We start from the raw sequence: 24,993 nt of genomic DNA on the forward strand, positions 1-24,993 counted from the left end.
GCTGTGGGCACTCCGTATTATGCTGAAGTGGTGTTGACGGGGATGCTAATTCCTAACACGATGGCCAGTTGTAGACCACCAGATGGTGGTATCGCTGAAACCCTGGAATTGAAATGTGCAACTAATTCCTTGCTCAGACATTATCTGCAGTGTGCAGGATCGTCACTCACTTCACATAAACCAGACAAGGGAAAGAGGTGACATTCAGGTCACAGCCATAACAGTAGTGACGATATAGTAATTTCAGTTGATGTAGGTGATGGCAGGGCTATTTAATTAACACCGGCGACATTCTGCGTGATTCTCCAATGATTAAACTGTGGTACTAAAAGCCCTGGAGGAAGGTTACATTCGCAATGTAATTGTGGAATGTCAGGAAAACATTAGCATTCAAAATAGAACAACAGTGTTTTTGTAGATCAACATTAAACAAACAAATGGGTTTTTATTAGCTAGAATATGATGATGTTTCGCAGCCTAAAACATGATCATTACAGAGGAAAATGCTGCTTCATGCACATTTTCATGCATTTCTAATTTGGTCTGCATCTAACTGTAAGCCAACTGTACAATTTATGATAATAAAAAGACATTCATAAAATATAACTAGCTTTTGCAGTTACCTGTATACTACCTGAGTTACTGCCCACTCCTTCTTTCAGACAGAGTAGGAAAAGCTAGCGAATCAAGTAAAAAAAGATTTTAGTCAAAAAAAATCCCACTGTGTTCAGTTAAGTCGTGTACAGATTTAGACACTCTATTTGATGACTATCAGGATGACTTGTAATACATACAAAAATACATTACAAAAGGAGCAGATCGCGCCAAAAATACATGAGACCAAGCTCTTTGGTGATTTGAATTTGTCTTAACACTGTCTGAACTCTCTTAACCCTGTCAGCAGAACCAAACACGTTGTGCTTTAACCAAGTGTCTGTTTATAGAAATATAGCTTGAAGACATGTTTCCCTCGTCTCTCTTGAAAAGGTACAGGATGTGTAGGTCTGTTAATCATCCCAAAATGCTTTGCACAGAGCAGTCCTGGACTTTTCTCGTCTCCCTGGCAGGAGGACTTTTTTTGTCACATAGAACATGTCCCTCGCACATTTTCCCCCGAGCTCCTCTAGAAAGATGTACATCTCTTTTGAAGATTTACATAGTCTTCTTTGCAGTAAATAGTCAACAGAAAGGAAAATGTACAGGAAAATACGTAAAGACATTCCTGTATGTAAAAGACAATGAATAGGCTCACGCTACAGTTTCCCTTGAGACCCGTTTCGATAGTTTTCATATGTAAAATATTATGCATCGTGTACTTATCTGTCCTCACTGGTAGCTTAATCTAAACGTACACTTACATAATCACCCGTTACCTACAGTATGTACCTGAGGTTCTGATCTACTGTATACTAAAGCTGTCGGGTCGAGATAAACTAACTCATTGTAGCATATACCGGCGGGCAGCATGGACGACATCTTGGCACTTCTCCCATGGAAAGATACTGCCTCTGAAACAGTTCATTATTCCTCCTGTTCACTGTGACTGGGTCTTTCTTTGTCCTGGCACACTTGGCATGTGTTCAGTGATATGTAAAGGCTCTAAGTGTCTGATGGAAGTCACTTCTTATCTCCAGTGAGGGGCTGGGTCCAGCTGATGAGCTCTGCTGGTGGGGAACGGTGGACTGGCTCTGAGGCTGCCTCCTCTCCACCGCTCTGCATGACTTACCCCTCTGTTACGGATCAGGGAAGACAAAACTTGAAGCAGAACAAAAAAAAAGACCTGCTATGAAAATAACATGAGGCTTAATCAATTCACTGAAAGTTGGCAGAATGTATTTACATTGTCAGTTTATTTCACTCACTGAGATTGACTAGGAATACACCAACACCTCGGCACCTACCTGCCCTTTAAGAGTAGTCGGACTTGTTGATTGGACATTTACTCAAGCCACGAAGAGAGACCTGTATGAAATGAATTCAGGCCGTCTCCATGATCAAGAATCCTCGGAGGGTGTTGTGTTTCTGAAGGATCTCCTTGCGTTTCAGGCTTCCGTGTAGAGTGGGGGCGGAAGGAATGCGGCAGACGTGGTTCTTTAGGGCAGGTGTGGGTTACACGTGGGGTAGACAGCACTGCAGTGATGCATGTCTGCCTCGTCTGGCCTCCGCACATCCCCAGCTTTCAGGGATACCAGAGTCAGCCTGGCGCCGCTGCTCTCCAGCTGGGCAAAAGAGGACAAGGGAGAGGAGCGAGAGCTGTCTCCTGCGATGTCTGCTTTTAGCATTTAAAAATCAACCACTGACCCCATTCAAAACCCCTGGACGACACATCACATGGGACTGTTTTCTCTCTGACATTAACTGTCATCATTTCAAATGAGCAGCACTTTCCTAGAATCCAGCGGCTCACGCTGTGAGGGATAATTTAAGACTGTAGAAGGGTAGAGATACCTAAAGCACTACATATAGGACTGAATGTGTGTGGTTTTGGCATATAAAGATGGGTCATGACAGCTGTAGTGGCAGAGTGGACAGTGCGCTATGATGGAATCTGTGATGATGAAACTGCAGTGATCTGATTTATTAGTAGAGTGGCCTGTAGAAGATGGTGGCCTACAGGAAGTATTTACATGTCGATTTTGCAGACTTGACATGGACGGTACGAAGGCCTCACCCTCTAAAAAAAGGGGGCGGGGTGTCTAAAATAAAACCAGCTTGTCACCGTCTGCTCCTTGGACAGAGGTGATCACGTACTGCTGGAGCGGGACTCCAACACCAAAAGGGATTGGACTTGTGGTGAGGAAAGGCATCCTACGGTCCAGGGGTTTTAGTGGCCTTCCAGTGGGATTCTATCGTCTTGAGTTATATTTTTCTATTCTACACCGACTTGGTAGGTGGCATCTTGGAGCAACTATGCCTGTGTTGTTTGGGTGGTCTTTAAACCTCGACATAATGTTGTTGTTCGTAAGCCATTCAAAGGGGATTCATTGATGCATGCATAAATGCCTCTGTTTGCTACTCTTGTACATCATAAGGCGTTTTGACTCTTAATAAATGTAGCATTCATTTGATTTCAGTCAATAATATGCCGTCAGGAAGTTAAACAGTGGAATCAATATGGAGAAATAACAACGTGCTTTGCAGACCTGAGTTCTCTTTTCCCATGGGTTCATTATGTGTCAGTATTTGATTATGTTTTTTAATGCATGGAAATAATTAGTAGTTAGAAGGAGCACTGAGGGGGGAGGTTTTGTTCTTGTGCCCCACTGAAAGCATTATTATTGTCCTCACAAAGCAGACATTGTTATGGCGGTCCTTGCTCGGAACTAATAGGCCAATCAGAAGTATTGTCATTTTACATTTTGGATTCAGACCGTAAGCTAACCTTGAGTAATGTAAACTGCATTTTTCCCTGGAAAATACTGGATTTGCCTCTGTAGCCTCATTGACTAGGTAGACGGACTGTCATTCCTTGTTTTGTAATCACTGATAGCAGTAGATCTGTCATAGACCACAGCTTAGTTCAATATAGCTTTTGAGTTCTGCATATCAAAAGCGAGGTCTGTCTGATAACTGTTCCTCAGAAGGTAATTGCTGCCATAGACGACTGAAAGTGTTGAATGGCCAAAATAATTCAACTCACTTGATGAAATGAATGTACGAACATTATGGTATGACCTCGGATGCCACCATCGGTGCACTAAAGATTTGTTATATTAAGCCTAAGGCAGGACACTGTCCGGATTCTGGAACTGGGTCTTCCAATCTTTAAAAATCTTGTCCTCACTGTTTGTCTCCAGCTCTTACTAAGAAATACGACTCTGCAGGCCAGCAACGTTTAAAATAGTGTTGATGTATTTTTGCAGGTAGTTGGTGCCTACATTACTTCACTTTCCTGTTATGTGAGCTCTCAACTGAACATAAAATGTCACGAGATATCCCAAGATTGTTGACACATTTCTTGGTCTCAAAGTTTCACACAGCCATAATAAACATAGCTGGTCTATGGTTGCAAAAGGCAATGGTAGACATTGAACTTTCTCCTACAGTATAAGAAACCATTTTCTTGTGGCGTCAAGTATGTTGAAGCTACCAGGATTTATGGTTTCGGATGAGGAAACCTATCTTATTTTGGGACATATCTATGCTTGTCTCCCACCCCTCTTTACAGGGTCATAGGTTTATACTAGCGTGCCAATCATGAATAAAAATAGGACTAAAATAGATGGTCAGAGACTGTTTTTGCTTGTCCACACAATCCTATGATGCTGTACTGATCAACAGCATCAGACACCAGCAGGACTATCTATGCCTATCAGCATGTTTTAATTGTCCTCTTAATTGATCAAGTGTTTATAGACTCCAATAAGGTTAGTGCACAAATAGGTTACTAGTCACGGTTCATTTAAGGGTATACTTATTTATTTGCGGCTGAAAAGCAGCAGGCCTATCCTTCAGATTTAAAAAAAGAATAATAAAAAAATAACTGATTTGACATGTTCCCGTTGACAGAGAACTTCACAGCATTTAAAGCTATGAATAGTGTTTGATATAGGGATTCAATATGTGCTTTGCTGTCATAAATCATATTACGTAAGTGCAATATCTTCTCCAGCCTGACTCTTTTTTTGCTGACGGTGTTCTGGAGTTTTCATTCAGTTTGATAAAGTAGCATTTGCGGCTGTTCAGAGACCCGACTTTGTCTAATGCATGTTGAATCTGTATTTAATTGGATTAATGCTGATTAGGGTTCACACCGCATACCAATTCGAAAACCTGAAATGATTGTGAATGAGAACTTTACTCTTAATGAGTGCCCCCTGCGGGATTCCAAAGCGATGCTTTACGGCAGAGTTTCCTAAACTCGGTCCTGGGGATCGTTTTGGTTTTTGCCCTAGCACTACACAGCTGATTCAAATAATCAACTAATCATCAAGCTTTGCAATTTGAATCAGCTGTGTAGTGCAAGGGCAAAAAACAAAACCTGCAACCAGGTTTACGGTGCTTTGATAATGTATGTTCTACAAACCCCAAATAATATTTAGTGCTTCTGTAGTGCAACGTGAAACTGTACGTCCACGCTTCCCTAAAACCAGAACACCAGAGCTGAGGTACAGCCATCCCATGAGGTGTCCATGCTGGCTTAGTGCACATTAGCCTTGGTGCTATGTGTGGAGTGTTAACAGTCTGAGGTGTCAGAGAGTCATTACCCTAACCATGTTTTACACACAGACCAACATACATCTGTATTCTCCCAGTCTTTAATTTACCATCCACTGGAATGGCTGTAATTGATTTGAATGATTCTCCTGTGTCTTATTCACTAGAGCACCTGCATTCTCATGGAAAATATAATTGTGAATTCCCTTTGTACTGGATGTGTGCTGTCACTGTATAAGAAACAGTTACAATACAGAATGACTCACCCACTATCCATGACATGCTGTTGATTACAGAACACATTAATAGTCTACTACAGGGTTTCTCAAACTCGGTCCTCGGAACCCCAAGCGGTGCACATTTGTTTTTTTTGCCCTAACACTACACAGCTGATTCAAATAATCAACTAATCATCCAGCTTCAATCATTTGAATCAGCTGTGTAGTGTTAGGGCAAAAAACTAAACTTGAACCCCTTCGGGTCACAAGGACTGAGTTTGGAAAACGCTGGTCTTCTGTCAATGTTAGATTTAAAAGCTCATTTGACAGTCATTCACAGGGATGTTTGTGTACCCTTATTTTATAGTAATGCCTGTACTGTAAACTCCTTGTAAGCTATATTTAAAACATAGTTGCCTTTTTGCTCTTATGCATGTTTACAGTCAAAAGCATACATTTTATGTCCGATGTTTCGACAGACAAGCTGTCTTCATCAGGGTATAATGACAAACACTGCGGGGTGACTCATTTATATAGTGTCAAAAGACACACACAGGTGTCTGTAATCATGGCCGGGTGTGGCCTGATGTCATTGGTTAATTCTCATATATTAAAATAGCATACAAAAAACATAAATGGATAGCGTACGATCATAGATACAATTTCGCTACATAAGCCTACAAACATTTACAATAGCAAAATCACAATAATCACAAGAATAGCTTCAGCTCAAAGTCTATGTTGAGACCAAAGGGAGCAAGGGTCTTTAAATTAAAGTTCCAGGCAGCCTCTCGTTTTAACAATAAATTGTCCAGTTCACCCCCTCTCCTAGGGAGGGTGACATGTTCGATGCCAATATAACGTACAGACGAAATCAAGTGGTTTTCTTCCAAAAAGTGGGCCGCAACTGGGAAAGTCGAGTTTTTGCACCTAATGGTGCTACGATGCTCCGAGTTACATATTATTAATTAATGCTTTGTTTTACCCACATCATTTTTACCACAAAGACAAGTTATAAGATAAATAACTGCCTTAGTGGAGCATGTGATAACACCTTTGATTGGGATCTGTTTCCCTGTTTGGGGGTGTTTTGAAGGATCTACATTTTTAAGTGCCATTGCATTGAGTGCAGCCATTACACTTGTCATTTCCATCCAGTAGGGGCGCAAATAGACGTTGTCCAGGGATGTCTTGGGGTGGTAAATCAGAGTTTACCAATTGATCTCTGAGGTTTCTGCCCCGTGAGAATACGACCAAGAATGCTTCTTAAAAAAATTGTTTTGGGGGGGGGGACATCTGAGCTCCTAGAGTGTGTGGCTCTCCTTTATTTATTTTTGAAATGTTCCACTCTGTTAGCCAGCACCTCGCCTAAATAGGTGTGCGTTCCTTTTGCCTCTAGATTACAGTCAAAAAGCATGCCATGTGATTGCACTGTTCCAGTTATAAATGTACTCTGTAGCTGCAAAATAGATCTGCTTCTTTTAAATCTGTGTCCCCTATTTAAAATGGTGAGAGAGAAGTCTTGATATTGTAGCCTCGCAAGCTTACGTGAATGTTGGCTCTGTGCAGCGGCTTGCGAGACTATTGACAGAGTAATGCACCTCTTTTTATATGCATGTTTATAATTGCCCCCATGGAAACTCAATGATGGTCAAAGAGAACACTAGCTGTGTATAGTAAATTATCTACTGGTGATATAGGCTAGTCAAACCATAATATTGTGTATAGCAGTGTTTCACAAACTATGGTTAGCGACCCCATGTGGGGTCACCTGATTAAAAAAATTATAATAATGGGATCACAAGAGAAACCCCTCTCCCCAAAAGAAATGTTGCGCTTGGTTCAAAGAACCGGGTTATGTCAGTAACCTCCAATATAAGCTAATGTGGTTGTAATAAACAGAACAGTTTCTGTTTCCTGCCTACAGTGGCTCTATCATCTGAACGGTTTAAGATACAAAATAAAGATAAATGAAAAATAAGATTCTCAGGAAAACGTATGCGTCTTCTGTTTCCCTCTACAATGCCGCGCAGGACACATTAGAAGAGAGTGGACAAGACCAGGCTCTAAATCGGACTGGGGGAAAAATAACATTATCAATGATGAGGTTTATTTTCTACACAGAATATCATACAAAATGATTGCCTGATGATCTTCTGAACTTCCCAATACCTTTCTGATGCATTTCAGTCACACTTCCTTCCGATTGAAATACTGTCAAAAGTACTGTCAGACTCATTTGTAACAGACTGTCATAGTACCAATTTAATTATTGTTTTTCACATGGTGGGATGCAATTGTTGTTTGGGGATCAAAATTAAGTTGCAGGCCCAAAAACGTTTGGGAACCCCTGGTGTACAACATAAGGCTGTGGGGTATAAATGCTATAATTAATGACTGCTGTTCCCTTAGCTGCTGGCAGCGCAGGTGTGACTACCAGGGTAGGACTTCTTGAGGAAGCTGTGAAACCAGAGGAACAGGATTCACTCTGAAGACTCAGATCCCATTGACAGGACCCACTGGTGCCGGGATCCACTGACACCAGGAGCCACTGACACCAGATCCCACTGGCGCCGGGATCCACTGACAGCAGGAGCCACTGACACCAGATCCCACTGATCGTACCCATGGCCATGTCCCAGCAGGCAGCTGTCTCCAAGCAGCAGGACAACGCCTTCTCCAGCGGGGTATGCAGACACACACATTACACTATGGAAATGGTCATACATTTATCAATGTATTCTTCAATTACCAGTTTTAGCTCATATAGACTTATCGACAAACCTCTAACCTTAGAGGCTTCTGACAATGTCGGTGATAAGATTTTTAAAAAAGTCTAATTTATTTTTGTTGATTTTCCAAGTGTTTGAATTCTTTGTGTCCATTCTATAATGAGCTAAATGCATATTTTATTAATCGTGTGTGCGTGTGTTTCATCATGCCTGTTAACCCTGCCATGTCATGTGTGACTGTACGACCATTCCATTTTTAATGAGGTTGCATAATACGGGATATTTACAGTAGATAATTATGACCATGTTTTACATTAGTCACTATCATGCAAAGAGTCAGAGTGGCGTGATTGTTGTGATAGCCACTGATGGCTTTGTGGTGCTATATTAATGGAAAGTGATGACAGCTGACTAGTAGGAGAGTTCAGTGGCCCTGCAGGCCCAAGGAAGCACGACTCCTCTCATGGGGCTCAGAGTGGAAATGGGAGCAGACAGGCAACACAATGGGGTATCTGTGCCCCCTGCAGGATCCCATTAGTCATATTCTAGACCTCAAAGCTGTCAACTGGACTCTGCAGGGTGGGCAAAACAACTATCTGCCTGGACAACATGCTGTGTTGCACCACCCAAAAAGCAACCAACTAGAAAGATTGCTCTGCCATTGTGTAAACAAAATGCCACATGCTGTCAGGAGGCATACATTGAAGTGTGTGTGTGTGTGTGTGTGTGTGTGTGTGTGTGTGTGTGTGTGTGTGTAAACACACTGCAATCTAAGTAATGGCTGCTCCAGTATTTTCTATTAACTTGCAGAAGTCTGTAATGAAACCCAAGCTCAATAGCCTATTAGGCATCTGTCTGATCCCAGGCCATGTAGAAGTGCAGGCAGCTAATGATGTTCCACTGCTTCATTAGGTCATGGAGGAGTCTGAGGTCTGCTCTGTGCCTGGGGGGCTCGCCAGCGTCAGGGCACAATTTGAGAACCAGGAAACTGCAACATCGCACAATGTCTCCCAGTTCCACTTCCACCGCAGAGCTGTGCAGGTACTGTAATTAATGCAGGCTAATGCGATGCATGGGGGAACGTGCAGATATAGTATGACCTACGCTGGTCTAATTCCAGCCTACCATCCAGCCATCCATCCATCCACACCACTGTGTTCCTGCCCTAACTTCCCCTGCTGAGTGGAAGTCACTCACTCAGTGAGCAAGCACAAATCTTGGTGAATATTGAATGATTGAAGAGGCTGGGGAGATGCCCTCTACTATATTATCTTTTGCCTAGTCGTGCTCCAAAGGCTCAAGTTACAGATGTTAGATTTCATGCAGATCACTGTAGACTGTCTGTCAAAACACTTGGATTTCCCACTCTAATTGCTGCTGCTTTGAATGGGACTGTTTCTATAGCTGGGAATCCTAAGCTGAAGTGGCACAAAGGGGCATAAAACAAATGAAGTCGTTTTTTTGTCCCTTTATGCATGGTGACAGCTGCTGTGTGTGATTTAAGGTGAAACATCCATGGAATTGTCCTCCTCGTCTGTCATCCTCCCATTGTCTGTGATTAGTATAATTTGACTGCAGTAGGCCACATATTGTTTTCAGTGATGCACAGTCTATCTGCTGCTCTTTGAGCATTCGTTAAACTCAGCCACTTTTAGTGCTGGGCTGTCAATAAGTGGGAGCCATTCCCTGCTGTGTGTGTGTGTGTGTGTGTGTGCCTGTGTGTGACACCCAATGTCTTCCATCTCACAGGAAGTTCAATTGAACTCTGAGGTGACAATGAGGAGCACTTCCAGAGACGTCATCCCAGCCTCTCAGCAGGCTATTTTCCACCAGGATGAACAGGTACATTTTGACCTTCTGGATTTCTTAGTTTCATCACATGACAGTGAAGCTGTGCTGACTACCCAGATATGTTTGTCTTGGCTATATGTGTTAACAATGGTAAATCTGTGTTTTAAATCAGTTGTTTATTAGAGAACAACTCTACAGACCACAGCCAGCACACTGACAACAAGGAAGACCTAGTAGAGAGTGGATTAACTCTAAAAGGCTTGATTCGTTCTTCAGTTAATCGCCATGACATAAAACAGATTCCCTTTCCATGTCCCCATACGTTTCAAAATAGGTGAGGATTTTTCTAATAGACGTGCCTTTCTGATTCAGGTCACACATGAGGAAAACAGCTTTACCTCCGTTTATGACAACAACCATAATGATGAAAGAGGTAGGATGTTACTACACTATATGCTCATTATATCTTACACTATGCGCCATCATTAAGATCAAAAGCACTGTTCAAATGATTCTAAATTCAATCATGTGAAGTAGATGGACTAATCTGTAGGATTATGTTGTTCTGCAATTTTTGAATCTTTAGAGGAGGAAGGTCCTAGACTTACAACCAAGGAATTAAGAGATCACTTTGAGAGAACCATTGAAGAAGCTGCCCCAAGCAAGCCAATGAAGGTAATTCGACATGGTTAATTAACATGCTTGGTCTTAAACACATTTTATTTCAACGGACAAAAATTGAAATAATTTTGGGTTAGGTTACTGTACACAAACCCTTCTGCTTTTTATCCCCATTGCTGAAAAAAGTTATTAACTTTATTTGAATGGTAATTAGTAGCAGTGTAGCTAATGTGTAATTGCAGCTTGTTAATTAAATAACACTAAGAAGTTTTTTCCCTTGTTTTCAAAATTATAAAAAGGATTTTATCAAACAATGTTTGGGCACCAATCTCAGTTAATAACGATGAGATTGAATATTGACAATTTGTGATAAACAAAGAGTTGGCATACTAAACAAGCTATACATGTCATGTTTGCATGTAAATGTTGTTTCTTTAAACATGTCGGGGACCTCTAATGACCCCAATAATTATTTTCTTCCCAAAAAGATTGGCCGAGCTGACATCAATAGGTCGCATTGGGCTTCAAATATATCAGAAAAAACAGTCTCAACAAGGGAGATACAAAATGTATCAAGTGCGATACAGAATTTCTCCTCAAGTGCGATACAGAATTTCTCATCGAGTGAGATACATAATGTCTCAGCAAGTGATATATGGGAAAATCCTGCTACTGAAGTGATAGAGGACACATCTGCTATTGCAGTTGACTACGAGGACACTGACTATTTCCCTCCACCACCTCCAGAAGATTTAGAGTACTTCCCACCTCCACCCCCAGAGTTACTGCAGGTCCCATCAGAAAGTCCAGATATGCCAGTAGAGTGCTACTACTCACCTGAACCCCCGGAATCAGCTTACCCTTCTAAACGTCCACTCAGTAGACAGGAATACTTCAGGCAGAGAAACCAGTATGAGTTGAAACGCCTTTACAAGCATATACATCCTGAGGTGCGTAAAAACTTAGAGATGTATAGTGATGTGGCTGAGTATGAAAACACCCGACCAGAGAGTCAGGAGGAGTTCACGGGGGAGACAAGGTATATATACGAGGATAACGGTAGCAGCCCCAACGACTGCATTAGCCCAGAAGAAGAATACCTGGAATGGGATGAGATCCTCAGAGGGGAGGTGCAGTCAATGCGCTGGATGTTTGAGAACAAACCTCTGGATGCCATCAAAGACGACGCCTCAAATGAGGATGACGACCAAAACATGGAACAGGAGATGATTGTTGGGAGTGATGTAAGAAGCAAAGCATGGATGTTTGAGACCAAGCCCATGGATGCATTGGGATCAGACAACATAGCTTCAACTAAATATAGACACAAGTTCAATACGTTGGACAAAGGAGATGTCCGTGCTGCAGCCTGGTTGTTTGAAAACCAACCCATGGAGACCCTGAACAAAATGCATGGCGATGAAGAGCTAACCAAAGAGATAGTGTTTACCCAGGAAGATGGCAGCTCTACCATACACATGCTTGAATCTCAGTACATGGAAACGTTAGGTCACACTGAGACCATTGATGACAGTCACCTCCTGAGTCTGAGATCAGTGCTCGAGGAAATAAAGGGAGAAGTGAAGACGATCACAAGCACATTTGAGACTCAGTTCATGTGCGTCCTCATGGGACAGTCAGGCCAGATGTTGGAGATAACATCTATACGCAAAGTGGAGACTGAGAAGGGGGACACTAAAACATCTACCTGGCTTTTTGATACCCAAGCCCTGGACATGGCTAATAAACCCGCTGCCCCAGTGAAACTTGTGTGTAGCCTGTCCATGGAAGACAACTATAAAGGAGATGTTCACCGGAGTAGATGGTTGTTTGAAACAAAGACCTTAGACTCCGTTAATGAAGATGAATGGGAGAGCTCAACGCTGCAAAAGGAAGAGATAATTGGAGCCGATGTGCGAAAACACCGCTTAGCGTTTGAAACTCAGCCAATGGATCCTCTGAAAGATGACGCAAATGCTAGACCCCCGACTATCGGTGGTAATGTTAGGTCTGCGAGACACTTCTTTGAAACTAGTCCTGAGGCAGCTTTGACGGACCTCAATGAGGTAGGGAGCCTCAAAATGTTGGTGGCAGCTGAAAAACACAAGGGTGATAATAGACACCAAAAATGGATGTTTGAGAATGAACGACTAGAGGACATAAGAGACGAGAAGGGGATTATTCGCACTGTGAACCTTGAAAATCTCACTGAAGATCAAGCTACAAGCTACAATGCAGATGTCCGTAAGAATTGCATGGTATTTGAGACCCAGCCAATGGATACTTTGAAAGATGATTCGAATGCTAGAGCCCTGTCCAAGGCGGAAATTGTCAGAGGTAATGTCAGATCAGCGAGACATTACTTTGAAACCACTCCAGCGGACAATATAAAAGACCTTGCTGAGGTTGGGAAGCTACAAAAAATGGTGAGACTCGATGAAGAGAAGGGGGATGTGAGACACCAGAAATGGGTTTTCGAAAGTCAACCCCTGGAGCACATTCAAGAGGAAAAGAAGGAAGTTATTCGAACCATTAACCTGGAGGAAATAGATCAAGTGGATGTCTCAAACTACAAGCAAATATTTGAAACCACAGACTTAACCAGATGGGATGAATCTCAAAAGATACTCGTGGAGGGTGTAACATGTGGCTCTGTGAAATCTAACAAACATCTGTTTGAGTCTACACCAATGTACGCCATGCAAGACAGCTCTGGCCATTACCATGAGGTAAAAACAGTGCGTCGGGAAGAGGTTGTCAAGGGAGACGTAACAAGCTGCAAATGGATGTTTGAAACATGCCCCATTGACCAGTTTGATGAAAGTATCACTAATTATCAAGTTATTAAGGGAATATCCAAAGAAGAAGTTGAGTCTGGTGACGTTAAAACTGCCAAGTGGCTGTTTGAAACACAGCCTCTTGATGCAATTAAATACTTCAGCAATATTGAAGACGAGGAAAGTAAAACTAAGGAAAGTGTTGAGATTGTAAAAGGGGATGTTAAAACCGGTAAGTGGTTATTCGAGACTAAACTAATGAATGTCCCATATGAGAAGGAGGAGTTGAAGAGTGAAAATGAGAGTGAGGAGATACACAAAGGAGATGTGAAAATATGCACATGGTTGTTTGAGACACAGGCACTTGACACTATCCGAGATGAAACAGAAACTGTTCTACAAACATGCACTGTGAACCAAGAAGATGTCCAGGGCAAAGATGTACGAATGGCTCGTTTTTTATTTGAGACAGAGAATCTTGAGAACATCACAGGGGAGGACGAGAGCTCTAAGAGGGTTACAGAGATTGACATTCAGTCAGGAGATGTCAATAGAATGAAGTATATCTTTGAGAATCAGTCCTCTGATATCATGACCTCAACATCTGAGGAGTTCATGCAAAGGCTCAAAACTACACAATCAGAGGACATCCAGAAAGGAAATGTGGTGAACTGCAAATGGCTCTTTGAGAACCAATCCATAGATGCCATACGTGATATCCAAGAAGAGACTCTGGACACCCGCACTGTGACTGATGTACAAGGAGGTAATGTGGACAAAGGTCGTTTTATTTTTGAGACGTACTCCTTAGACAAAATCCAGGAGGTTTCCTCAGAGATAGATATTACAAAGTTGCAGAAAATAACTTGTGAGGAGGAAGAGAAAGGGGATGTGAGGAACTACACCATGATGTTTGAAACTCAGCCTCTTTATGCCATTCAAGACAAAGAGGGCCATTATCATGAGGTCACCACTGTCACAAGCGAGGAGATATTGAAGGGTGATGTGATCGGGTCCCGGTGGTTGTTTGAAACCAAGCCTCTTGATTCTATCAGTGATACAGATGAGGTCTATATCATCAAATCTGTCACACAGGAGGATGTTCAGAAAGGAGATGTTACTTCAGCCAAGTGGAGATTTGAAACACAGCCACTTGATACGATTGCCGAGGATATAAAAATGTCAGTTAAAACTGTTGAAGATATTCAAGGAGGAGATGTTAGAATGAATAAACAGCGTTTTGAATCTGATGTGCTGTCACAGAAGTCTGTGCGAACAGTTAATGTGAGTGAAATCCAGAAAGGTGATGTTAGGACAGCAAAATGGATGTTCGAAACTCAAACAATGGATAAAATACGTAGCCAGAGCGAAGAGAATTTAATAGAAACGGTCATGAAAGAGGAGGTGTTAAGGGGAGATGTTAGACAATCAGTGTGGCTCTTTGAACAGAATCCCCTTGACCATATAAAGGAGATAGATGAGGAAGATACAGTAGTTATTCAAGAGGAAATCCCCAAAGCCGATGTAAAGACAACAACATGGCTGTTTGAAACAACTCCGTTCCATGACTTTAATGAGAACAGTGTTGAGAAGTCGGAAATCCTGGGTAAAAGTATCAAAGGAACCCTTGAAGAACTTTATAGCCAGAAAATTGTTAATTCAAAAGGAGTACTCATTGAAGCAGATGAAATTGGGGACGTTAGAATGGCAAAATACCAGCTAATGAATAAGGATTCTCCAGAGATCCAAAGAGAGGAAATCATCAGCGGGGATCTGAGCAACATTATGATGAATCTTTTGAACCGTCGGGAAAGATTTGAGAGGGGGGTAGTGGTAGAGTCAGAAGAGAAGGGTAATATCAGTACAACAGTGCATCAACTGTTCAACCAAGAGAGGGGCATCAGTGTGGAAAAGGAGGAAATATTAAGAGGTGACATCCAGGAAGCTGTAAACAATCTTCTCAAGGAGGGAGGATCTGCTAAACGTGGTATACTCCTTCAAGAGGATGAGAAGGGAGATGTGCGAATGACTATATATTCTCTCCTAAATAAAGAAGAGGACATCAGTGTTGAAAAAGAGGATATAGTCAAAGGCAATATAAGAAATGCACTCCAAAGACTATCCAACCCAGAAAGCCAAGAGCAGATGAGGATAAAGGTGGACGAGAACGAAAAGGGAAACGTGAACTTTTACTCCACCTGCATTGAATCTGGGGCGCTTGACTATCTCAAACAACTCCAGGTAGAGCCAGATGAGACTCTACCTGAAAAGGTAGAGAAAGAGGAAATTATTAGAGGAGATATAAAGGGGACAAAACTCATTCTTGACAGTAATCGAGCACAAATTGAACGTACAGTAGATGAAGAGGACATAGTGTGCGGAGATGTTCACAACTCAGTCAAGGTTTTCATGACTGAACCCACACACTCACTGGATGGCCTACAGAAAGAGGAAATTGTGAGGGGTGATTTGAAAGCCGCTATGAACTCGCTGTCTCAGTTTGTAAATCAGACAGTGGTTGTAGAGAAAGAGGAGGTGGTAAGAGGTAACATACACAAAGCCCGAAGGCACCTTGAGTTGGCTCAAACACGGCCCAAGGAGGTGGAAAAGCCAGAGATTGTCCGGGGCAACATCAAAGGGGCATTGAGGTCCCTAGAGAAATCTGCAACCTCCAAAGTTGAAGTTGTCATCGAAGATTTAGTACCTGGAGACATCAAAGGTACCTTAAAATCCCTGGAGCAGGCAAAGCAAACAGTCAGGGCTATGAAGAAGGAAGAGATTGTAAAGGGTAACATCCATACAGCCAAGCAATGTTTACAAGAGGCTTCTAATGACAGGAGGACATGTCAACAGGAAATGTATGTTCAGGGAAATGTGAGAGGCACTATTGAGCTCTTATTGGAACCACCAGCTTCTCCAAGAATGACACGGAGACCCAGCTTCGAGGGTGATGTGAAAATGTCCATTAAATCACTCTACGAGACACATGAGGTGCAAGAGGCAAGGGAGGAACAAACTCAACCAGAGAAAGAGGAGGTGATAAAGGGTGATGTTAAAGGCACAATCAAATCCTTGCTGGAATCAGCCCAGCGTGCAGCTCCTAAAATCAGAGTGGGAGCTAGAAGGGTCAAAGTTCCTGCGAGCTCTCCATTGCGCTCACAGCAAGGAAGCCCTCTATTACGTTCACAGCAAGGTAGCCATGAATGTTCTGTTGTAAACAAAACTGAGAGTGAGACAGAAATAGGAAATAGGTCTCAAAGCATTGAAGCACAAAGAAACCTACGGGGAAAAAAGATGACTAATTCAGTCAAAACAGAGAGCTCAACACCAGAGAATCAATCCCTCTCAACTCAAAACACAATCAATACATCTGAATCACAGACTACTCAACAATCAACGGAAGTAATACAACACACAACCATCACTCAAAACCATGGTATTAAAACATTGGAGACTAAGTTCTGTAACCTCAATTCAAGTAGAAAGGGTTTGATCAGACTAGATAAAACCAAAGTGAAAACAAATGTTCTTACCCCAACACGGACATTGTCTGAGTCTGAACTTTCTCTCCCTCCCCCACCTCCATGTGATGATCAATCATCCCTAACCCCAGCCTCCTCTATCAATAGGCTGGACTTGGACCTTCCTCCTCCCCCAACTCCTCCTCCCCCACCACCTGTTGAGACTGATAATTTCCCTCCCCCACCAACACAGGATTTCCTTCCACCCCCACCCTCACAGTATGAACTGGACTCTATGTCATCCCAGACACCTCATCAATCACTAGCTAAAGCCACAAAAGTTACTGTCAAAAAGGTGAAAGGTCCTGTATTGCACCAAGTGTCAAAACTTGAGCCAACCAGTCAGATTCAGAAAATTCAACATGCAACCTCAGAGAAATATTCAACCATAGCCAATAAATCTGTGATGGAAATCAGCAAAACTCAAATTGAATCAACATCATTTTCATCAACAAAAGTTTCATCTGAAATCCCAAAACCACCAGAATCACCACGACCATTAAAGAAAGTTTATGTTGCCCCTATAAGATTTACACATCCACCCTCTCCCCCTCCCTTCCTGAAATCCACTCAATTCAAAACTCCATTAATAAAGGCAGAGAAAAAGTACAGAAAACAGAAAGTGGGTAGTACATCGCCTGCTACACTGAGTCCCATTTTCATGCATGAGCCAGTAACTGCTGCCCTTGAAATGCTCTCCTCTGAGGAGACCAGAATGGAGCAATCAAACAAGAGCATGATGTTTGGTTTCACTCAAGAGAATGCTGAAAAGACTGTGACCAATGTCAAGTCAGACACAATGTCATCTGATTTTTCCAAGCACGCCCAAATCTCAGAAACTCCTTCAAGCATGAATTTGATCTCTGCTGGGAATGGGCAAAATCTCCCTGAATCTGCTGTTATTTCTGCAACTAAACACCATATTGTCTCTAATGAAACATCCAAAGTCTCCTCCATTCAGCACCAGACATCTATTTCCTCCACAAAGCAACAGACAGTTACTGCAGCTAAACAACAGGTATCGTCAGCATACACAGAGCAGTCACACTTTGCTGTAAGTAGCTCTCAAGTCCAGATCTCGACCAGTGACGATAAAAAGGTTGAAAATGTGAATGAAGATGTCAGAAAAGATGTCAAAAACCTCAAAACCACCTCTCAAGTCCAGATCTCGACCAGTGATGATAAAAAGGTTGACAATGTGAATGAAGATGTCAGAAAATATGTAAAAAACCTCAAAACCAACTCTCAAGTCCAGATCTCGACCAGTGACAATAAAAAGGTTGAAAATGTGAATAAAGATGTCAAAAACCTCAAAACCACCTCTCAAGTCCAGATCTCGACCAGTGACGATAAAAAGGTTGAAAATGTGAAAAAAGATGTCAAAAACCTCAAAACCACCTCTCAAGTCCAGATCTCGACAAGTGACGATAAAAAGGTTAAAAATGTGAATAAAGATGTCAGAAAAGATGTCAAAAACCTCAAAACTACCCCTCAAGTCCAGATCTCGACAAGTGACGATAAAAAGGTTGAAAATGTGAATGAAGATGTCAGAAAAGATGTCAAAAACCTCAAAACCAACTCTCAAGTCCAGATCTGGACCAGTGACGATAAAACGGTTGAAAATGTGAAAAAAGATGTCAAAAACCTCAAAACCACCACTCAAGTCCAGATCTCGACAAGTGACGATAAAAAGGTTGAAAATGTGAATGAAGATGTCAGAAAAGATGTCAAAAACCTCAAAACCAACTCTCAAGTCCAGATCTCGACCAGTGACGAGAAAACGGTTGAAAATGTCAAAAAAGATGTCAAAAACCTCAAAACCACCACTCAAGTCCAGATCTCGACAAGTGACGATAAAAAGGTTGAAAATGTGAATGAAGATGTCAGAAAAGATGTCAAAAACCTCAAAACCAACTCTCAAGTCCAGATCTCGACCAGTGACGATAAAACGGTTGAAAATGTGAAAAAAGATGTCAAAAACCTCAAAACCACCTCTCAAGTCCAGATCTCGACAAGTGACGATAAAAAGGTTGAAAATGTGAATGAAGATGTCAGAAAAGATGTCAAAAACCTCAAAACCACCTATCAAGTCCAGATCTCGACCAGTGACGATAAAAAGGTTGAAACTCTGAATAAAGATGTCAGGAAAGATGTCAAAAACCTCAAAACCAACTCTCAAGTCCAGATCTCGACCAGTGACGATAAAAAGGTTGAAAATGTGAATGAAGATGTCAGAAAAGATGTCAAAAACCTCAAAACCACCTCTCAAGTCCAGATCTCGACCAGTGATGCTAAAAAGGTTGAAGATACAAAAACAGATGCCAAGAAAGATGTCAGAAATCTAAAAAAGAAAGATTCCCATAAATCCGAGGACAAGAAGAACAAGGATAATTCTGCATCCCAAGGACCCGAAAAGGTTTCTGATCAGCCTACCAAAACAGAAAAGGTAACCCAAGAAACAATTGTCAAAGCAGTCAGATCACCCTTGGAAGACAAAAATAAATATGATATGTATGTATCACAAGCACCCGAGAAGGTTCCTAGTCAGTCAATTAAAGTAGAAAAGGTAACCTCAGAAACTAATGTCAAAACAGGCAAAAAGAAGGCCAAAGGGCAAGAAAAGAAAGTAGAAGTAAAAGACATGAAACAGCCAGATGAAGCTAAGAAGGAAATAATTTCACAGGTGAAGGATGTCACTAAGGTTTCTAGTGAGCAAACGCATCATGAGACTGAGGACAAAGTCAAGGTCAAGGAGGACAGTCAGAAAGCTCTTGCTGTTAATGACAACCAACCAGCAACTCCAACTCCCACAAGAAAGAAGAAGAAGAAGAAGAAGAGGTCAAAAGCCAAAGATGCGGCTGCCTCTGCAGAATCAACTAAATCTGTTTCTGAAAGTTCCACTCAAAGTCAGGAGATCACTGTAGTGCAGACGCACAAAGCCCATCAAGAGGAGCACATTCAGGTACATAAGGAAGTGATTATCACTGAAAGCAAAGATGAAAGCAAAGTTCATCAACGTATCCAGGAGCAAGGAACAGTGAAAGTCGAAAAACAGGTCAAGGCATCGCAAAAGAAGAAAGAGGTGACCTCAAACCAGCAGATTCAAGACAAACCAAAGGAGGAATACAGAAATATTCCAGTGAAAGTGGAAAGTGGAAAAATGACAAGCCAGTCATCACAAAAGGATCCTGCGAAGCCCTCAACAGGGAGCACTGAGGATTGTTTAGAGGGAACCCACACTACTCTGGAGAAGCATGAGAGTAAACCTACTTCTGAAAAGATCATTGTTGGTGGGGAAACTCAAAAAATACACAAGATAAGTATTGGCTCTTCAAAATTGGAAAGTAAAAAGACATCACGTGAAAGCAAAAAGCAAGAGTGGAGTGTAAAATCTATTGATCGTAGCGCACCCTCACCCTTACTACGGACGCGCTCACCCTCACCCACCTTTATTACCATTGAATCTACCCAGAGAACGGCCTCACCTCGGAGAATAACCCCATCACCTATCCCAATGCTCAGACCAGCCACTCCCCCAACGCCTCCCCCTCGCAAATTGGAACCTCCTACATCACACATCAATAGGGCCACACCTTCTCCCACCTTTTCTAGAGCAGAGAACTTGGCGTGGATAAAATATACTACAGCCCAGCTTTCTTGTGGAGTGACGCCACCTCCGGTTCCACTTCCTATGCAGGTCACAGAAAATAAATCTGACATTGTGGAATACCCCGCATCATTCTATCGGCAGATCAAAATTGAGGAACAAACTGAGGAAACTTCTGAAATGCTAGCGAAGACAATTGTCACTGCCAAAAAACGTCCCAAAAAATTCTATGAAGAGGCTCAAAAGGCTGCTGTGAAGGTCACAGGTGGAAGGTCATTCCCTCAAATGGATAAGGAAGTCATGGACGCTTCAGAAATGTCAGACTCATCAATGGTGACTACATCAGTGAGAGACAAGAGGGAGTTTTTTGAAGAAGCACAAAAAGCGGCAGAAAATAAGACTTATGTGCGAAAGGATCCCATTGACATACCAGAGCGCTTGGGCCCAGACATGGAGGAGCCCAAAACAACAAACCGAGACAGTAGGGATGAAACACAAAGCACATCTGAGAAGATCGCAGAGAACAGCACTGAAGTAGTGGGATCTACAGCGTCAACCGAAAAAGAATTGATGGAAGCTTCAGAAATGTCAGAGTCGTCAATAGTGACTACATCAGTGAGAGACAAGAGAGAGTTTTTTGAAGAGGCACAAAAAGCTGAAATAAATAAGACCTATGTACGAAAAGACCCTATTAATGTCCTAGAGCACTTAGGTCCAACCATTATAGAGCCTGAAACAGAAAACCAAGAGAGGAAGGAAGACGTACAAAACACAACTGAGAAAATCACAGAGAAAATCTCTGAAGAAGTGGGATTTATGTGGGATGACCAGTGGGTGTCAGCTGCCATAGAGGCTATGGAAACGTCTGAATTGTCAGACTCATCAGCAGTGACATCAGTGAGAGACAAGAGAGAGTTTTTTGAAGAGACTCATAAAGCTAAAGTAAATAAGACTTATGTGCGAAAGGATCCCATTGACATACCAGAGCGCTTGGGCCCAGACATGGAGGAGCCCAAAACAACAAACCGAGACAGTAGGGATGAAACACAAAGCACATCTGAGAAAATCGCAGAGAACAGCACTGAAGTAGTGGAATCTACAGCGTCAACCGAAAAAGAAGTGATGGAAGCTTCAGAAATGTCAGAGTCGTCAATAGTGACTACATCAGTGAGGGACAAGAGAGAGTTTTTTGAAGAGACTCATAAAGCTAAAGTAAATAAGACCTATTTGCGAAGGGATCCCATTGACATACCAGAGCGCTTGGGCCCAGACATGGAGATGCTCGAACCAGAAAACCAAGAGAAGGAGAACCTTCCAAAGGTGGACTTGTCTGGATTAGTCAACAAATTTGAAACACCAGAAGAGAAAGTTTATGTCAGAAAGCCTATCACAATGAGAGAAAGACGTGGGAGTGAGACAGAATACACAAAGTGTGACATAGAAGATCCAAAAACTCAAGAGGAGGAAATGCTTACTTTGGACATCAAGGCTATTAAAAATGTTTTTGAAATGAGTGAGCAAAGTCCATCTTTCAAAGACGAGAAAAATCAACCGGATGAGCTGGATTCAACCCTGAGTGAAAACACAACAGAGAGTTCAAAGAAGGAGAACACCCAGGAGACACAGAGGGGCTCCGGGCAGATTTTGCCCCTGCCTTCCCAGAAAGAAGTGCAACAAATGTCAGCAGACCCAACAGACTCTGAAACCAAGTTAGTCACAGAGCATTTCGTGAACTTAGATGAATTAGGCAACAAGACGATTGGATCACTGAGCAGCACAATGGTTTCCCAGCACTCAAAGAGCGTAACAACCGACCATCCCCCCTTCTCATATGCTGACGTGGTGAAAAAAAAAGTTTCTCAGGTGACGCCATCTGAAACCCCAGATGAGGCTTCCACTGAAGAGTTGCTGAGGAATTTCCACGAAACATGGACAGAGAGTGAGAGTTTTTTCAAGAGTCTCGGCTACAGTGTCTCAGAGGAGAGAACATCACATGTTGTGTCACATCAAACGAAGACTATTGTTACTGGTAAAGAGTTGTGCTGCCTGCATGACAGAACTTAAACTAACTGTTAATAATGTGCCTGCATGGAGAGAGATTATTGTGAATGAAAAAAGAACAAATGCGTCAATGAATAAAACATGGCAAAAGAACAAGACTTAAGCATGTTATGATGACATGTCGGAATAGCATCTCACACATTTACAATATATTGTAACGATCCAATTGAAATACAACCCTTCTTATTGTTGACCTTCAAAACCAACACAAAGTACACGATTGGGTCAACACTGTTTGTTCTGCCCATGAATTGCGTTCCAATGCAAAACTAGACTGATAGCTAACAACTAAATCTTCAATAAAACTCCCAAGACGGGACTTTTCTTGAATTAACATATTGTTAGCTATCTGTTTAGTTTGGCATGGGAATGCATTTCATGGGCAGAATAGTGAGAGAAAAAAAATCCAAGGCTGAAGCGTGACAAGAAATTAACTGCACTGAAAGACCTGCACCGTAGCGTTGTTTTTAGCTGCTTTTATGCTTGCAGAGCGAATCCTCTACTTCCTGTTTCCGTAGTCTTTCTAAGATATCGGTAAGCTCCACTAGGGGGCGATAAACACCATGGAACACAATGAAAATCCATCTTAACCAATGTAATAAAATAATATGTTACCTTCTAACAGGATGGCAGCACACTGTTTGTTATCAGTAAATCATGTATTTTTGGATTGTGCCTATAATGTGATTGTGCCTGTTTGATGATTTACTATACTATGCATGGTCATGTAATTACGCCTTGATAACATTTCTTAATAACAGAGTCATTGTATGTTGTGATTAAAAAAAGGCTATAATGGTGTTCACTTTTCTCTGGCAGACTCGAGTTCTCAAGTCGGAGCTTTGCACGGTGTGTCGGAGGAGGGTCTATCCGATGGAGTCTCTAATAGCGGACAGAAAAAAATTCCATAAATCTTGTTTCTGCTGCGAGTACTGCAGAAATAAATTAAGGTAAAGTACATATCAACCAAACCAAGTGGAGTTCAAAGTACTGTGAGTGGATTTTTGCTGTGAACTGGTAAGCTGTGCTTGAATGGTTGTGGTCCCAACAGTTTGTTGCTGCACATAAGACACCAATTCTATTGTGTTATGTTTGCAAATTAAGCAGTAAAAAGTTTGACATGTTTGTGGAATGTTGGAATTAATTGTAGCCCTTCTTCACACTTCACTGTTTTGAAAAATAATTAGTTCTGTCTCCTCCAGCCTTGGCAACTATGTCTCTCTCCATGGACATCTGTACTGTTTACCGCACTACAAACAACTATTCAAGTCCAAAGGGAACTACGATAATCGATTTGGTCAGACACCTCACAATGAAAAGAATGTCAATGAAAATGGCAGACTCATCACATCATCAGAGCAACTTGATTGGAGGTATTCACAGAGCAGCATAGGCTCAACAGAAAAGGACACCCTTGAAAAAGAATTTATGAAATCAATTGACGAGAATAAACTCAATTGTAATAAGATATCTGTTGTGTGGCCTCCACAAGCCCACTCCCCACAGAAAGCCTTTAAAGTAGAGGATGACATAAAGCTGACTAAGCCACAATGGCCTCCACAGGACAATTCCCCAAAGTCACCCAAACAACAACACAGAAAAGCTACTTCCAGGAGCTCTCTTTGAAAGAGAGCATTCCCACCGCCATCATGTATGCCACAGGAAACGGAAGAAACTTCAAGCAGTCGATGGTAAGGCAACCTATGAGGGCAAAAAAACAGTTGGAACTGGGAAAAGTCTGAGACTGAAGGACAAAAGGACAAGTGCAGTTGATACGAAGGGAATGAATGGTAGAAATGGTGTATATATTTATGGTGTGTGAGAGTGGAAGCAGATGGATCGGAAAGTACTGAGGGTCAGAGTGAAAGAGGAGTAGAATGACAGATGGAAACATGGAATGTTATGCTTAGAAATGGCACAGCCTCCCTCATTGGTCATTCAAGATTGATCATTGAAGACGTTATTAGCTCCAGATTTCACATGGAATTGACTCAGATTACTCATGTTTACTTGATCTCGAAAATATGTTGATGTGTTCAATGTGTCTCAGAAATATTTGACTAATATCTTTAGGGTAATGTAGTTTAATTTGTTAAATGTATATTTATCAATTAGTTTAAGTCCATGGAGAGACCATTGAAGGTTTCGAACACAGTCATCATTTTCTCTTGGCTATTTCTTTCAACATACAGTATCAACATTTTTACATTGACCTTTTTCTAGCACCTGGTGTGCAGCCTAGTAAAAATTATCTTGGAAATACTTTGTTTTTAATATATATATACAGTATATATCCTATTAATTGGTGTTAATCTTGTTTGTTTTGGACATTTGTATCCTATTTTAAAGAGCAAATATTTTGCCCTGCACATTAGATGATTTAGATTAGACTACCTTGCTTTGTACAAGAGAATTCCTGATTCTTTCATCCTGTCAGGCTGGTTACTCAACAACAATTCTTTCAAATGTATTGCTGATCCAAGGGCAATAAAATCATTGAATTGGATA

The 24,993-nt window shown here is 41.7% G+C and overlaps 1 protein-coding gene and 1 long non-coding RNA gene across 2 annotated transcripts; one reads left to right on the plus strand and one right to left on the minus strand.

Annotated features, from left to right (window-relative positions):
* Window positions 1-428: 428 nt before the first annotated feature.
* LOC116357716 (uncharacterized) lies at window positions 429-16,943 on the minus strand. The gene is made up of 3 exons (XR_004205641.1): window positions 16,830-16,943; window positions 1,902-2,219; window positions 429-1,730 (listed from the first exon to the last, which is right to left on the minus strand). It is a non-coding gene; the product is annotated as an uncharacterized LOC116357716 (long non-coding RNA).
* On the plus strand, window positions 2,752-24,993 carry xirp2b (xin actin binding repeat containing 2b). Its single transcript, XM_031805836.1, has 9 exons — window positions 2,752-2,887; window positions 7,788-8,062; window positions 9,020-9,148; window positions 9,857-9,949; window positions 10,271-10,331; window positions 10,485-10,573; window positions 11,008-22,453; window positions 23,305-23,435; window positions 23,688-24,993. The coding sequence occupies exons 2-8, from the start codon at window positions 8,003-8,005 to the stop codon at window positions 23,394-23,396; spliced, it is 11,970 nt and encodes a 3,989-aa protein (XP_031661696.1). The 5' UTR covers window positions 2,752-2,887; window positions 7,788-8,002; the 3' UTR covers window positions 23,397-23,435; window positions 23,688-24,993.

This window comes from Oncorhynchus kisutch, linkage group LG26, assembly GCF_002021735.2.
Source record: "Oncorhynchus kisutch isolate 150728-3 linkage group LG26, Okis_V2, whole genome shotgun sequence".
Lineage (NCBI taxonomy): Eukaryota > Metazoa > Chordata > Actinopteri > Salmoniformes > Salmonidae > Oncorhynchus > Oncorhynchus kisutch.